The sequence below is a fragment of the Crocodylus porosus genome, unplaced genomic scaffold, assembly GCF_001723895.1.
Source record: "Crocodylus porosus isolate Cpor-Errol unplaced genomic scaffold, CroPor_comp1, whole genome shotgun sequence".
NCBI lineage: Eukaryota > Metazoa > Chordata > Crocodylia > Crocodylidae > Crocodylus > Crocodylus porosus.
This window is the reverse complement of record NW_017728911.1, coordinates 26,838,039-26,854,750: the sequence shown is the minus strand read 5'-3', so window position 1 is coordinate 26,854,750 and position 16,712 is coordinate 26,838,039. Positions and strand designations below refer to the sequence as shown.

At 42.1% G+C, this 16,712-nt stretch overlaps 2 protein-coding genes across 2 annotated transcripts in view; both read left to right on the top strand.

The window, feature by feature from the left end:
* The window catches only part of CEMIP (cell migration inducing hyaluronan binding protein), a 139,009-nt gene that overhangs the window by 171 nt on the left and 122,126 nt on the right, over nucleotides 1–16,712 (top strand). The window lies entirely within an intron of this gene.
* LOC109308772 (transmembrane protein 2-like) overlaps nucleotides 1–16,712 on the top strand; it is a 65,998-nt gene that overhangs the window by 5,757 nt on the left and 43,529 nt on the right. The window contains exons 2-14 of the mRNA XM_019533175.1: nucleotides 1–113; nucleotides 200–755; nucleotides 1,448–1,617; nucleotides 1,968–2,156; nucleotides 2,540–2,709; nucleotides 4,571–4,780; nucleotides 8,812–9,017; nucleotides 11,165–11,234; nucleotides 12,137–12,265; nucleotides 13,697–13,782; nucleotides 14,708–14,839; nucleotides 14,958–14,993; nucleotides 15,867–16,019. The exon at nucleotides 1–113 is cut by the window's left edge and continues 217 nt beyond it. Of these exons, the coding sequence (XP_019388720.1) occupies nucleotides 1–113; nucleotides 200–755; nucleotides 1,448–1,617; nucleotides 1,968–2,156; nucleotides 2,540–2,709; nucleotides 4,571–4,780; nucleotides 8,812–9,017; nucleotides 11,165–11,234; nucleotides 12,137–12,265; nucleotides 13,697–13,782; nucleotides 14,708–14,839; nucleotides 14,958–14,993; nucleotides 15,867–16,019 (2,220 nt within the window). The remainder of the gene's footprint in view (nucleotides 114–199; nucleotides 756–1,447; nucleotides 1,618–1,967; nucleotides 2,157–2,539; nucleotides 2,710–4,570; nucleotides 4,781–8,811; nucleotides 9,018–11,164; nucleotides 11,235–12,136; nucleotides 12,266–13,696; nucleotides 13,783–14,707; nucleotides 14,840–14,957; nucleotides 14,994–15,866; nucleotides 16,020–16,712) is intronic.

The following is a 16,712-nucleotide window of genomic DNA, read 5'->3' as shown; positions in this document are numbered from 1 at the left end:
GACGCCCTGGCAGCCCGGGCACGACGGCGGGCTCGCGGCCCTCATCGGCAGCGGGGAGGCGCGGCGGCTGGAGGGCTCGGCCACGCTGCACTCGCTGCGCATCCAGCACGGCGGTAAGGGGCGCCGGGGGCATCGCGGTCCTGTCCCGCCGGGCTGGCCGCGGGTCCCGGCTGAGCAGCCGTGCCTGCCGCCTTCCCAGGGACGCTGGTCTTCGCAGATCGGCAGCAGCCCATCACGCTGCGGGCCCGCTACATCCTCATCCAGGACGGCGGGGCGCTGCACGTCGGCTCCCGGCGCTGCCCGTACCGCTCCCGGGCCACCATCTCGCTCTATGGCGGAGCCGCCGAGGGGCCGGACGTGCCGGGCTACGGGAGGAAGTTCGTGGGCGTGGGCCCGGGGGGCACGCTGGAGCTGCACGGCAGGACGCCGCGCTCCTGGACCCTCCTGGACAAAACCTTGCACCCCGGCGGGCTGCGCTTCGGCGCCCACCAGTCCCAGAAGCAGTGGAGCAGCCGTGGCCTCAACCTGCGCGTCGTCGATGGGGGCACGGGGCAGGTGGTGGCAGCCGGTCGCTTTGACACCCACCTGTGGGCAGACGAGAGCAGGAGGCTGAGGGACTTCCTGGCGAGTCAAGCCCCGGGGAGGGTGGTGGCAGCCGCTGTGGGAGACTCAGCGGCCAGGAGTCTGACCCTGGAAGCCCGGCTGCTGCTCAGGGAGGTTCTTCACAGCCAGCACATCCTGCACCTGGGCTACAGGTAGGAGGCAACACCCCCCAGCAAGCGCTCACTGCCAGGCTTAAAGGGAGCCGAGGCTTCCCCCCCACAGCGTGCTGCTGCCCTGCGGCCCGGGCTAGGGCCGAGCGAGCAGGCCACGACTAAGGGATCAGGTCTGCCCGCGGGAGCAGGAGCACTGCGGCCCGGCCCGGGCGCGCCTGTGCCAAGACCCCGCAGCCGAGCCGCTCTTGCGCACGTGGCCACCAGCATCCCAAACCTGTAGCGCCACCATGGACAGCTCCCGGCTCCCTGCCTGCCGCTGACAGCTATCAGCTCCGCGTCGCAGCAGCAGCTCCTTATCACCCCGGGGGGCTTCTGACCCCAGCACCGGTCTCACGGGGAAGGAGCACAGGCCTGAGCCTATGGCTGGAAACGCCCGCCCAGCTGGGCGATGGCATCCCTCAGATCAAAACCCTCGTGTTTCTGCAAATAGATTCAAGAATCAAAGTCATGTTTCTGAGGGCAATAGCATAATGCGTAAAACATTAACCTAAGCAGTCATTAAGGGAACTGTGTAGTAGATCTGGGTGTTATTTAATCCAACCGTGCCAAGCTTTATTTTGAACGTGCGGTCTCTAACGCTAACTCTCCAAATGCAGCAGATCTGTCCAGGCTGTAGGGTGTTGCGGTGTGTTTCTTTCAAGATGATCATTGACTGTTCTTGGTCTCCTCAGGCAGCCCTGGGCTCTGGTTGGGGTCCTTGGAGGCGATCAGTTTTCGACCTCGGAAGACAGAAAGCAGTACCAAAGAAATGGAACAACAGGACTAGCCATAGCAGAAAGAGACTTTCAGACCTATGATGGAACCCATTTTACAGTCACTGCTTTCAGCGGATGGATAAAAGGTTTAGTGTCCTGCTCCAATCTTCTCTTTAAACTGTCCTTTTTTCCCCCTGCCATCAACATCCTAATTATATGATAATCATATTACAGACATTTCTTATATGCTTGGGTGTATGGGCATCAAAATTTAATATTAATGTCATGACACTTTTTTGAGTTTAAACTCATCATAAGATATGGGGCTGAATTATTTAATAGCCAGACCCCTGCTGCTGTTCTCTGAATTATTTAACTAAAATTGAGTCGATCTTCTGTTTAGCTAATTGCATGTATTCTTTGTTTATCTAAATGCACAGGACAGGGGTATACAGCTGTAAATAGTAATAACAGTAAGGTGTGTTTGATTTTTCAGGGGTACCTCATAATGGATTTAAAGTGGAAGTGTCCAAAGGCATAACTCTTAGCTTGGTGGATGATGTTACAAGTTGGTTACCTGGAGATAGGATAGTCATTGCTAGTACTGATTATTCAATGCATCAAGCTGAGGAATTTAATCTCCTTCCTTGCCCTGAATGTAAAAGTAATCAAGTGAAGATTGATGGTATGACACATTTTCTTAAGCTACTGTTATGCACAAATATTTATTGTCAGGTTTTTTTAATTCTTCCTTTCCAGCTGTTTTTGCAAGCATTTAGGCATGTAGGTGCACACTTAAGCATTGATTCCTCTTGCAGCCAATGAAAGCATTCACCTGCTTGTTTGCAGGATGCAGGCAGTAGGTTCTGGTCCTGGGAAGTCTGATCACTGATTAGAAATCCAAAGAGGTGCTCAGCGCTGTAAGAGCAGACCTTTTGTATTTGAAAACCACATAGCACTCATAAAAATGCCTGATTGGGTCTTGTTAAAAGAAACTTTAGAACTGTGTGATGACAGAATATACTAAATTTGTCCAAACAACCCCCCCCCCCACCTTTCGTTTTACAGGCAGCCCACTTTATCTTCATATTGGAGAAGTTGTAGATGGCATAGACATGAGGGCAGAGGTTGGTCTTCTAACTAGAAATATACTTATTAAAGGAGAAATGGAGGACTCTTGTTATGGACAAAACCATTGCCAGTTTTTCTCCTTTGACACATTTGGAGGACATATTAAAGTAAGTGATTATTAATGCACATCTCTATATATTTACATCAGTTATCTACTTCCCTTCCCACTTCACACAGGAGTTACAAGGAATGATCATTGTAACTCAAAAGATACTTTTGCATTTGGATATATGAGAGAGGATATGTAAAAGTTATTGAGGTACTGGCATAACTTGAGCCAAAATAAAAGCACACCCACTGTTTCACATCTTGTCCCACATTCTCCTCAACCTTTCTCTGGACTAGGCTGGATTTGTTTGTAAGGCTTAGTCCTGACTGTAAGGGTCTGTGTGAAGTTATGCTGCTTGAAGAGAAGCAGCACAGAGATTGTGCTGCCTCCAGAAATACCATTTGTTCTATCTGTTGCTCTTCAGGCTGGCAGGCATGAGGCTGGGTCATAGTCCTTCTATTCATCCTCATTTCTCAGTATCCTAATTTTAGTGGGATAGCATGAGAAAGCAGTTCCTGTGCTTCCCAGACCTTCTATAGCTGTCAAATATATGTGCATATTACCAGAAATAAATATTATGGATGATGTTCTCCTAGTTGGGTTGGATGCTGCTCTTCTAGTATGGGTTTGATGAATGGACTGTAAGGTGGATAGAAAGCTGCCTGGATCACCGGGCTCAGTGGGTGGTGATCAATACCTCATTGTCTAATTGGCAGCTGGTATTAAGTGGAGTGTCCCAGGGCTTGGTCCTGGGGCTGGTTTTGTTCAGCTTCTTCATTAATGATCTGGAAGATGACATGGAGTGCACCTTTAGCAAGCTTGTGAATGACACCAAGCTGGGGCGGGAAGTAATAGATACACTGGAGGGTAGGGCTAAGATTCAGAGTGACCTAGATAAATTGGAGGATCGGGCCAAAAGAAATATCATGAGGTTCAATAAGGACAAGTGCAAAGTCCTGCACTTAGGATGGAAACATCCTGTGCACCGCTACAGGCTGGGGGCTGCCTGGCTGGGCAGCAGTTCTGCCAAAAAGGACCTGGGGGTTACAGTGGGCAATAAGATGGATATGAGTCAATAGTGCGCCATTGTTGCCAAGAAGACTAACAATGTGGTGGGCTGCATTAGTAGGAGTGTTGTTAGCAGATTGAGGGAAGTGATTATTCCCCTCTATTCTGCACTGGTGAAGCCACATCTGGAGTCCTGTGTCCAGTTTGGGGGCCCTCGCTACAGAAAAGATGTGGACAAATTGGACAGTGTCCAGAGAAGGCAACAAAAGTGGTTAGGGAGATGGGGCACAAGACTTCTCAGGAGAGGCTGAGGGAACTGGGCTTGTTTAGTCTGAAGAAGAGGAGACTGAGAGGGGATTTTGTAGCAGCCTTCAACTACCTGAAGGGGGTTCCCAAGAGGATGAAGCTGGACTGTCCTCAGTGGTGCAAGATGGCAGAACAAGGAGCAATGGTCTCAAGTTGCAGCAAGGGAAGTCTAGGTTGGAAAAACTTTCTCACTAGGAGGGTGGTGAAGCACTAGAATGGGTCACATAGAGAGGTGGTGGAATCTTTTTCCCTGGAGGTTTTTAAGGCCCAGCTTGACAAAGCCCTGGCTCGACTGGTTTGGCTGGGGCTGCTTTGAGCATGGGGTTGGACTAGATGACCTCCTGGGGTCCCTTCCAATTTCTATGATACTGTTCCTTTTTGTTATCACTTCCCTGGGTATTTAAGAAGTTGAAACACTTGTCAACATATGCAGCATTTGGGCCCATCCTACACTGAGGTCAGTGAAAGCAGAGGACTCCCTGTCCTTTGCAGGCCCAGGCCCTTCATTACTTTACACACCTGTTGCCTGCTGGAAAAATATGTATTTTTTCCTGTCATGCTTTTGTACTGAAAATTTTTCCTTAATTCTGTCTTTGTCTCAACAGATCCAAAGAAATTTTAGCTCTGTTCACATGGAAGGAGTGGAATTAAAAAACATGGGGCAGCAAATACTGGGCAGCTATCCAGTGCATTTTCACTTGACTGGAGATGTGGATGAGAGAGGAGGATATGATCCCCCTACTTACCTAGATAATCTGGCCATTCATCACTGTTTCTCTAGGTGTGTTGCCATACATGGAACTCATGGCCTTCTGGTAGGAATACATTTTATTGTCATTCTACTCCTTCTTTTATTTTTTTACTACTAAACATGGGGAGAAACAAGTAAAATGTCAGCAAGATTTTAAAACAGTACAATTACTTACTGTGGAACATTACTTTTATTTCACTAGTATATTTTTTGCCCTGATACTTTTGATGGTATCAAAGTTACTGGTATCAAAATGGATGGTATCAAAGTTAGACTGACACGGTAGTTTTATCTGTTGAAAGAAATATTGAGTTCTGTGTTTTGGCATACCTTTAAACTTGATCAAAGATATTGAAATATTTGTCCCAGGTCTGGGCAAACTTCGGTGGTATGGAACTTGAATTTAAAATGTAAAGGTGCCTTCATGTAACACATCAAAGTTACAGGCTTTTTAGTTTGCGCCAGAGATACTAAATAGAGAGATGGCTGAGCTAGGAACAGGGTTAGACTAATTCAAAAAATGTTCACAGGACTAATGGAAAGAAATATGAGCAACAAGGCCCCAGATGGCTTTTTTTGGCAAGTCAATGCCAAGAGAGCTTGGGAATTTGGCTTTGGGTCAAATTCTGACAGTGTGGAAAGGGCATTCTAATAAAGGACTAAGACGAAAATGTATTCAGTAAAGAAAAGAAAAGGTTTCCTGCACAGATCTGGTCATCTCCAAGTTCTGCACACCTTTGATGACCTGTGCTGGTACTCTGGATAAAAACCTCCCCAACGGGGAAATACTTATTTGGAGGGAATGTTACATATGTTTCTCCATAAATGCCCTTGACATTGACTCCCAAGTGCTCCTCAGGGAAGATGATTCTTGCTCCTGGATATAGAGCTGTTTCAAGGTAGAATATAGATGTATATTATTTTACAGCATGTGGATGTGACCATCTAGGGGGAGCATTTTCACCAAAAGCCAGAATTTGATGCTGTCTTTGTGAGTTGAAGGGTCTCTGAGAGCACTTTGCATGTATCACAGGATCTGGTTGTAATGTCCAGGCTGGCAAAAAGCATTGATTATCATCTTATAGAGAACGTGTATGTGTATGTGTTGGCAGAGCTCCCAGAAGGCTCAGCCAGAAGTGGATGGAGTTAACAGACATTCTCCTTCTCTCTACCAAAACCACTAATTTATATATGACTTCCTGAGTCAGGTCTCTGGTATGAAAAATGAGAGCACAAATGGATGTTGACCTTAGGTGGAATAACTTGTGGTCTTAATCCTTCAAAAAAGTGCAGTCAGTAAGGAGCTATCTGTGATTTCACATTTGTTAACTAAATCAAAAATCCAGGTATAAAATCTAGATCTGGCATATGGGTTTACAAGGGCTTGGAGCTGATGAATCAATGGATACACTGTATAGCAAGGTGTAAGTGCAGTATCTGAATCTGTGAATGAAATCCTTTCGTTCTGATACAATAATGAAAATAAATCTGTAGCTATTTTTCTCAAACTCAACTATAGATGCTCTGATATGTACATACTTTTGGTACTAGATTATGAAACTTCAGAGTCTGTAGCAGAACAATTTAGATAGGGCTTGTTTTTACCCCAGTGTTTTATGACATTATTTAGCAAAGTGCAGCATTTTCTGGCATATTGCATGCATGTCAGTGCAGTAGGTCAGTTCAGATATCTGGTTTTGTGCTGTGCCAGGATTGTGCATGTCATAAATCAGCAGCATCATAGCACAGCTTAGGTTACTTACCACAGTTGAAAAGCAGGTTGTGACATGCCTCTCGCTTCACTGACATGTGTAACACATATCATAGACTACTGTAGCAATTACTGTATAGTGTTGCAGTGCATAAAGGTCATTTATGTTGTACTGCTGAGCTATATATATTTCAGTGTGTAAAAGCATCCTAATTATCTGATGTTGGAAACACTACAGGGACTAGATTGAAGAATGGACAGTTTCAATTGTAGGCATATCACCCCTTTTACCACTTAGCGCTAATATGCTACCCCTAATTTCACAGGACCACAGGTACTCTGTCTTTTCTGATATATATTCATAATATATTATCTATATGCCAGAATAAGCAGCTCTTTAGATGTTATTTTAACCTATGCATTGGGACCCCCATCTTTCAGTGCAAATATAAAGGCCCTTTAAATAATGCTGTATTATTCCCAGTTCTTTTTCTGAGACCCATATTCATAACCCACAGCTAGGTCCATGAAAAGCAAAGCATCAAACTGAAATTCTACTGCTCTTTTGAACGTGGACCTACCGTTCATCACCACCTTCTTCCAGAGAACAGAACAGAACAACAGTCTTGTACAGCTCCTCAGCAGACCAATGTTGGCTGAAAATGCTGCTTCTGCCCATCATAATGAGGGAGATACCTGGTTAGAGCATTACCATTCCTAGCAAGCTGGCAATGTCACCTCTGATTATAGATGTAATATGCAATTGTAGTTCATTTCAACATATAGATCGAGGAAATTGTGTCTAGTTTAATCATCCACCTGTGTACCTACAGAAACCAAGTGGGTTAATATTATTTAATTTGACAGTCTTTACACAGACACAGCTCTGACTGATGTGAAAGGGAATTTTGCATGTATAAGTAGCAACTGAGTGTGCCCATTTCATTTGAATTATAGAGTTAGGCTCCAGTAAAATACTTAAGCTATCAAATATGATTTAGTAACAAATAGTATTTTATCTGGCCTGATTTAGTATTCATAGTTACAGCAAGCCTTTCTAAATTTATCTTTGTAAGACTGTACATCAAAGGAAGCTTGTGTTAAGCCCTTGTGGTCAAATTATGATTTAATGCAGTATCCATGTGCACGTCAGTTAATCTTACGTGAGCTGCGACAGTGGAGTGTAATCTCCACACAACCTTTACAGATCATTAGGGATGCCATGGTGCTGCAGTTTCTGAGAATGCAGGAGAAAACTTCTAGAAATATCATACTAGGGCACACCATTAATAAATCTTGTACTTTTCTTGCGAAATGTCTTAGTAAAGCAAACTAGAGCATTACAAATAATGCATTAACGTGTAAAACATGCTTACTGTTTTGGAATATTAGGAATAACTTGGGGATTAGTGGGTAAAGTAGTGATTAAGACCAAGGAACCATTCTGATAATTGGCTTGATTTATTAACAAACTACAAGTTTGCTTCACATACAGTATAATGTAACATACTGCAGAAGTACAATTGCAAGTTGTGGAAGACTTCAGTGTCAGGATCCCCAGAGTCTGCTGGCCAGGTGTCCTGGAGATCTTGAGAGAAATCCTTGGCAGGATGTTAACCGCTGTCAGGAGAATCCTGACGCTTCCAACCTGTGACAGTCGCTTACGCATTTTACGTTCTATCAAACATAAAATTATGTTCCAGTGGTTTTGAGAGTAAACCAATCATGTTTTACAACTTTTTAGTATGGTTGAATTTTACATATGGTTTACTGACCAGGGGATCAACCTTAGCGGTACCAGCTGCGCTATATCAGCATCCAGTTATCTTGTTTTTTTTTATGTTCCACTGTACCCTGCTGCCTCTGCCTGCTCCCTAAGGAGGGCCATGCCAAACCACCCCTTCTACAACCCAATCAGTGACAGGTCTGAAGTGTCAAACCATACCCTTCTACAACCTGCTCATTGACAGGTCGGAAGTGTCCAACTGACAGGGGTTACAAATAGGTCACAATATGAGTCATCTCAGTTTTCAGTGTGCAATAATTATATTGAGGCACAGAATGGCATTGCTTATTGCTAAGCATTTTGCTAAAGTAGGTTTTAACCCTACACTTACTTTGCTAGAGATACATAGTCTATGATATTGTAAGAAATCTTCTCTCAAAAACTCGAGTCGTTTACTATTTTCCCTCAGTTACACATGAGTCTACTCAAATTAACATCAACAGAAATTTCACTATTGACAGCAGTGTGAATAGGTTCATGATCTTCAGCTAATAAGCACTTTCTTCCAGCCTTATTAGTGCTGAGTATCATTTAATTTATCATTAGTTCCAGGGCAACTTATTCAATGTGTAACCAGTATTTTATATGTTTGGTTCAGGTGAAAGATACTATTGGCTATGATACCCTGGGTCACTGTTTTTTCCTTGAGGATGGAATGGAGCAACGCAATACATTTTACCACAACTTGGGCCTTCTTACTAAGTCTGGAACCATCTTGCCTTCAGATCGTAATGAAGCGATGTGCCTTGCAATACGTACCAATGTATATGGAAATTATATTCCTCTGCCAAGCACCAATTGCATGTAAGTAGTCAAGGAAGTATAATTATTATTTGCACTTAGCACTTTGCATCCTCAAAGCTTTTTAAGAATAAACTAAGATTTTTAGAGAGTGGGGTTCATTTTCTCTAAGTTGGGTGCTACTATTTGGGTTTAAATGGCAAATTTTTAAAATTATTTTGAGCTACTAGATAAAGTACCTTAATAGTAGAGATTCATGGAAGTATCTGCTAACAGGAATATGAATCCTAGTCTGCGAATATTGCTTGTAATCCATTTCCATCACTGTTTCTAGAAAGAGATAATCACATTATAGAAGTTTGCTCATTTCTGAACCCCTTTAACTCTCTTTAGATAGGATGTTGAAGGCTCCATGAAGTCTGCCTGGTTAAATGGGGCTCAGTTCAGTCCTAGCTTAAGCTAACATAAATACCAATTACTTCAAAGAGAGTTTCTTGCCTGTTTGCCCTAGAGATGAATTTGGACCATAGCATCTAGAGTAAGCTGGTCATTAGTAGATGAGTACTTTAGTGTCTAGAGTCTATTAGAGGATTTAGTGAGACTGTAGAAATTAACATAAATTATAATTAACCTTGTTTATTGCACAGTAAACAGTATTATTGTTGCCTGGAGTCTACTTCCAACTTGGAAAACCAGTCCATTATACTTTGGGCACTCATGTAACTCTGTTTTTCTCTACTAGAGTTACAAATGGGGAATATTGTTTAGTATCCCTGTATTTTCCAACACACCATGTTGTGTTGGAAAGAATTTAAGGATCAAATCCTGTCCATTTTACTCTCTAGGGTCCTACTGATTTCCTTGGAGCTCCTCATCTATGTATGGTCAAACAGACAGAATATTGCAGTTATTTGCTTGGCCCTTTCCTGCAAACTAGTAATGTCAGTGGGATATGGACTAGGGCTGTGCAAAATTTTGCCGACTGTTTTGTTCTGACATTGTTTCGATCAATTTCGAGTTCAAAACAGCAAAATTGGAATGAAACAAAGGCCATCAAAATAGCCTCGAAACAAAATGAGGCTGGTCGAAGCATTTCAAAAGTTGAAATGTTGCAACCATAGGCTGGGGATGCGAAGTCAGTCCAGCTGGGCTGACTTCCCATCCCCAGTGCAAGATCTGGCAGGGAGCGGGAGGCAGCCCAGGTGGGCAGCTTTCCCATCCCCCACGCTACATCGTGCCAGGGGCAGGAGCCCAGCTGGGGTGTTTCTCAGTACCCCATACTAGATCATGCCAGGGCATCAGCAAGCAGCCCACCTGGGCTGCCTCCTGGCCCTGGAGCGATCTAGTGTGGGAGACAGGAAAGGAGCCCAGGTGGGCTGCCACCCCTGGTGTGATGTAGCGCTGGGATGGGAAGTCATCCCAGCTGGGCTGACTTACCATCCCCAGCAAAACTCAAAACAGTGTCAAAACAGCCTTTCTGTTTCAACAGAACGGAATGGAACAGCTGTTTCAACTCAAAATGAAATTTGAGATGACATACTGTTCCCATCGAAACTCAAGGCAAAACGGACAATATTTAACATAGCGTTTACGTGCAGTATTTATTGGCAGTAAGACATTATTTTTTATCAAGTGTTGATCTAAGTACATATAGTTTCTGTTTATGCCACTGTGAGTCTTTCCTTTGAATCAGCGGGTCTCCTTTATTTGAACAAAGGTCAAAATAACAACTCTGTTAATCCTATTACTACTGAACCATTTGCAGCTTCCACTGGACTTGTTCAGTTACCCTTCTGAAAATATTGTAAATCCAAGGAGAGTTATAGACCTGACTTCCTTATCCTGGAAGTTCTAAAAAGCAAAACAGAAGTTCAGTTTCCAAACTTTTTTCCATAGTTTAATTCTGTCCCCAACATTTTCTTGGGGGAAAAAAATGATGTAAGGTTTCCTTAACTTTCATTTGAACAGAGCACAGATTTTGTGTTAATAGTCTCATATAATTTACAGCATTTTCAATATGTGGCTTCATAAACGAACATGCCTTACATCACTTGACAGTTTTACTTTCCTCAAAGAGCATCATTTAAAAGGTGCTGTGAAATATTAAAAGTCAATGGGAGTGCCGTGGCTAAAATCCAATGTGGCACTATGAAAATTTAGCTCTTCCTGTTTAGTTACCACTAAGGATCATTTTTATTTTTTATTTTCAGGGCTGTCAGCACATTCTGGATTGCTAACCCAAACAACAATTTAATAGGCAATGCAGCAGCTGGTGCTCAGGTAATATTATTGAATAGTAATTGATGTGCATGCAACTCCTACTGAAGTCATTGGTATGAAAGCATATTTAGTGTATCCTTGTAAAATTTGGGTGCATATTGCCAAAAAGAATTAGGAAATGATTGACCTAATACAACATCTGTGTTAGCAGTATGGACGTTCCATTTGTGCCCTGCTGCATCCCTTGTCTGCAGTGGTTCCCCTTAAAAAGCTACTAACTGGTTACAGCTATCACACTGGTATCAGTGATACCAGTTTTTCCATGTTATAGAAGAAGTCATCTACTCTATCCCCCTGTGCTGAGACAGGATCAGCTATTCTTAGCCATGCCTCATACATTTGTCTAACTTGTTTTTAAAAAGCTCCATTGATGAAGTTTCTATGACAGCCCCAGGTAATCTACCACAGTGTTTAACTAGTCCTAGTTAGAAAGATTTCCTAAATTATTTCATCTGCAGGAAGTAATTGTGTGGTGGCTGGTGAATGTTGACTTCTTAACAACGATAACTGCATTTTCTAATAATTAAAATATAAAATTGGAAGCACAGTTTTGTACCAAACCGTATTTGTTTCACAGCACTTTCTGTTTATATGCATTAAGCCAAATTTGCAAACAAACTGCCTAAATTGCACGTGGAACTGCCTAAATTGCACTTGCCACATTTGTTCATGCAAAATCCACAAGTAGGTGCTCAATGAGCCCATGCACGGCATCAGACACATCCGCCTGTGTGCACAGACATGCTGGGTTTGTATGCACAGTTTGCAAACTTGGTTTAGGATACTTCTTTGAAAAAAACAGATTCTATGCATTTAATCTGTGCAGGCAGCAATGCTAAGTACTACAGGATCTTGGAGTTGTTTTCCCTGTCCCATATTATTAACGTGTCATTATTTTATAGGATGTTGGGATATGGTACATCTTCCACCGGGTTCCAACGGGACAGTCTGAGGGACAATATCCAGAGGGACAAGCTGAGTTTACTCCCTTGGGGATATTTTACAACAACAGGGTCCATTCTAATTTCAAGGCATGTAGGAGATTTTCATATATTATCACAAATATAATCATAAGGATTAGCGCTTATTGTATACAGTTCTCAGATATTCGGAAGGTCAGTGTGAGAGATGCATTTCCATAGTGCTGGTTTAACAGTCAATTAACAGTCAATTAACAATCAATTTTCACATTATTTCTGTGAGGCAGATGAGTGTTGATGTTCAAACTGAGGCAGTATAAGCTGTTTCTTGGTATGGAGCAGTGGTTCTCAACCTTCTTGGACTCAAGTCACCCATCCATAACTTTTGTGAACTGAGTGGCACCCAATTTCAAACACTAACTGTATATACTACAGTGCTTACCTCCATACACAAGGGCTGGGTAGTAGGAAAAGCCCAAGCCCAGCTTATCTGATTGCCTCTTCACACCTTGTGGCACCTTTCAAAGGATCTGGAAGACCCCACGGTGCCCTGATATCCTGCTTGAGAATCACTGGTGTGGAAGAATGTGTGAGTGCTGCTCACTGTCACACGGCACAGAGGGGCACGTGCTATGGAGGTGATTTAGAGGGAGTTATGGATTTCATGGATGCGGTAGTAGGAAAGTGCAGAAAGCCTTATGCTTCCCTCCTAGCACAGTGCATTGTGGGTGGTGGGCAGAGGACCTGGAGTAGGGTTCTGGGGCCAATACATTGCTTCTGACAATGAAAACTAACCATTTAAATCTCTTTGAAAACATTTTCCCAAAATGGGAATTTAAAATAATCACTTTTCATTATTTCTCAGAATTCCAGAATGAGAGGAGCCAAATCTTATTATTTAGTTGGGGGTTTTGTTTGTTTATCATTAGGAAACAATGAGGTGGATAAAGGAAAGTCAAAACAACTTTGTTGTGCTCTATCCATATATATTGTATGCTGGCTCATGTGTGTGTGTCTGTGTACATGGGAACAAGCCACACATATATTATATGTTCATTTTATCAATGTAGTAACGGCATTTTTAGATGCATGAATTGCATTCTGTTTTATTTGTGAAAGGAATCCAAAATTAAAAAGAGTTAAGGCCATGGCCCTTAGCAGGAGCACTATTTATTAACTGCAACATTATTCTTTCCTGCAGTTGTCAGGGGCTTGTTTCCTTGAGTGAGAAGGTGATGAGGGATTCAGTTCGTTGCTTTGGCTCTGAAGCCAGACTAAAGCAATGATGTAAAGGGCACAGCACTTTAGTATTCTGCCCTGGCTTTGACATACTATACTAAAGCTACTGTAATGCCTCAGTGAGTCAGCATTCAAATGACACAGAGGTCAATATTTGGGATGGAGAGCACTGGTATGCATAGCACTTAGTGCCTGAACTCAGGGGCTGCCTGTGTGGAGTGTTCTGTTTATAAAGCCTTTTGATCTTTGTCATGTGTTGTCAGTCTCCTGGTGAAAACAGTTGAAATCATATCTATTTTTCAGGCTGGCTTGTTTATTGGAAAAGGAGTAAAAACAACAAAAGCCAGCGCTGAAGATCCTAGAGAGTATCTTACTGTAGATAATGCTAGGTGAGTAAATGCTACATGGCTAACATGTCTTAGTTTATTTTATTGTTTTAGTGTCTTCAGACCTTTACAGCATACACAAGGGCCAGGTTACTTTGCTGGATGGAACATATGGGAATATTATCTCTGATGTACACAGGCAAACATTTCGAAATTACATGCTGAATCATACAAAATTACTGCTAGAGATGTGCATTTGGGATTTACAGATTAAGTAGAGAAGCCTTTGTAAAAGGATATGGTTTTCATAATTATATTAATGTACCAGTGGACTGTGCTGCTTGTTGTTAATTACTTACAGTAGTTTAAACCTAGATGGCGACATTCATTTTGTACCTTAGTTTCTACAGTTAATACTAGACCCTGTCTCAAATCTTCAGTACAAACATTTTAACAACCTTCACACTCGGGAATATAAATTTTACTGTAAAAAGCCTCTGCGGGCTTTGTCACTGAGATGAAAGGAAGTAAGTTAATGCTCTGGTCTTACCCACCAGGGTCTTGCAAGTGTATGGGGTATAACTCTCTAGAGATCCTTTGTTGTGCTTAGGCTTGTCTCCTCCTCATGCACTGGTGCTCTTAAGAGTCTCTATAGAAAGTCTCCAAGGGGTTTGGATAGTCATGAAGGTACTTTGGAAAATCCAGCCTTAAAAAAAAACTTTGAAGTCAAGGAGAGCTTTCGGACTTACCTCAGTAAGGCCAGAATTTGACACTTAAATGTTTGCTGGCTTCAGTCTTGGAGTAAGATACAATAACAGAATGAAACAAATATTTTCCCAGTACCTATTATTATGCTGAAATAGAAACAAAATTACGTCTTTAATCTCATCAGGTTGTATTTGGAAACAGCTTTGACCAATAGGACCTCCTATGTCTAACATCGTTTCCCATTTCTCTTGTATAATATTAACTAGTTTTCTGCCTTCAGGTTCCGCCCACATCAGGATGCTGACCCTGAAAAGCCACGTATTCCTGCATTAATTGATGGCCTCATCGCTTTTAAAAATAATGACCACGGGGCCTGGGCCAGGGGTGGGGACATTATTTTCCGCAACTCTGGGTAGGTTACTACAATTACTGTTTATATTCATCTCATTACTAGCATAGGTGGCTTTTATTTGATGTTAACTTATCTTATATTTCTAGTAATTTTCACATTTGGATTTCTTTCTTCCTAGGTTTTCAGACAATGGAATTGGACTGACTCTTGCTAGGTAATTTTATTTCTCACAATATGTCTTGTTTTAAGGTTATGTCCAAGTAACAGACTAACGAATAAGAGGCGAGGAGAGATCCCCTGTAATTACCTTGAAATGCAAGAAAATCTCTCATTTCATTCCCCAACCATCAGCCCTACCACATATATAACCATTAATGAATGCAACAACACACACTTTCCATTTCTTTGCTTTGGTTTGTTTAGATAATATGTCATAACCCCTGACTATTTCCTTTTGGGCTGTGTTTAGCCATTAAACTGAACTTTTTCGTGTAATTCAAGGAGATTTTAGTCCTTGTACGTTGTTCCATGCATCAGTGGCAGGAAAAGGCCCTCTGTGGGGTTGCAAAGTGGTTCTTCTGACCATATTGCCTCCAGTTATGGTCTGCAGAAATTATTTGTGCTGTTTTTAATCCAAAAACTGCTGGTAGTGTGATAACATTTAGACATCTGATTCAGAGCTCATTGCAGACAATGAGAATCTGTCTGTTTACTTCAGCTTTAGATACAAATCTAGCTGTGTATGTGTTTCCTCACTTATTGGAGCATTTATATACTTCCCCCCCCAATATGTGTGCTAGAATTTGGCCATATTATGATCTAGTGTGGAGGATACTATATAAAAACTGTATTTGCCTGGACCACTAAACTGCTCTTAACAATGATGCTTAATTACTGAGCTACCTTTATTACAGATACTAATTTGCTGACTTCTGCAGATGTTTTTAAACCATATTTTTTATGCCTGTGGATTCCTTATTCCGAAATGAAAAACGATGCTGTTTCAGAATCTTAATTAAAAGCACAGTTGAATGTATTTTTAATTAATCTTTTGAACTCTGCTGTGTTTTTCTTTGTCTAATTACAGTGATGGAACTTTCCCAACAGATGAGGGCTCCAGCCTGGAAGTAACACAGTCTATTTTTATTGGAGAAAGCAACAACGTTGGCTCCCAGGGAGGACAAAACAGCTACTGGGGGAAAGGGGCAAATGGAGAATATAGGACCCTGCCCAGGAACAAGTAGGTTATTCATCTAGCATTTTTCCTTTTATTAGCATAAGAAAAATGTGTGCTAGAATAAAAGCCTTAGGACTGAATGTGGCAACTAAGGAGTGGATGTTTAAACTATTATGCTGGCCATAACCAATGAATATCCAAATAAAACCCATTCTTCAGACAAATAATTTGAGAGCTTTCACTGTTAGATGTCCTTGATTTAATTTTCTGCCTAATTTATTAGTCACTAGAGAGTGGATTAGAAAACCTGAAAGAAATCAAGTTGCTTTTCTTCAGGGTGACAATCGCATTCAGTGTCTGGACTGAGTAGCTCTCTTTCCATATACCAGACCTCAATTGTAAATATTGTCTTGTGCCCAGACATGCCAGTGTGGCATCAGCAGGGCAATTTCCATTTGAATAGAGTGGGTGGGAAGGCAAGGCTGCCTACACACCTTACCTTCTCTCTCTAAATAGGCTCTGGTGCCCAGGCATGCTTTGAAAGAAAACACATTTGATCCCCCTTTACCTGATCCTATATTCTTTACAGAGGCAACCTGCCACCAAATTCACTAAGCAAGAACGTCTGTACTGTCTTCCTTTTTGTTTCTATCAGTGTGCTATAATGTTTTTAGTAGGTGTATGTTTCCCTTTCTTCTCATTATAACCTATGCATAGTTTGACAAAAAAAGAAACAGAAAAGAAATGCTACTTCAT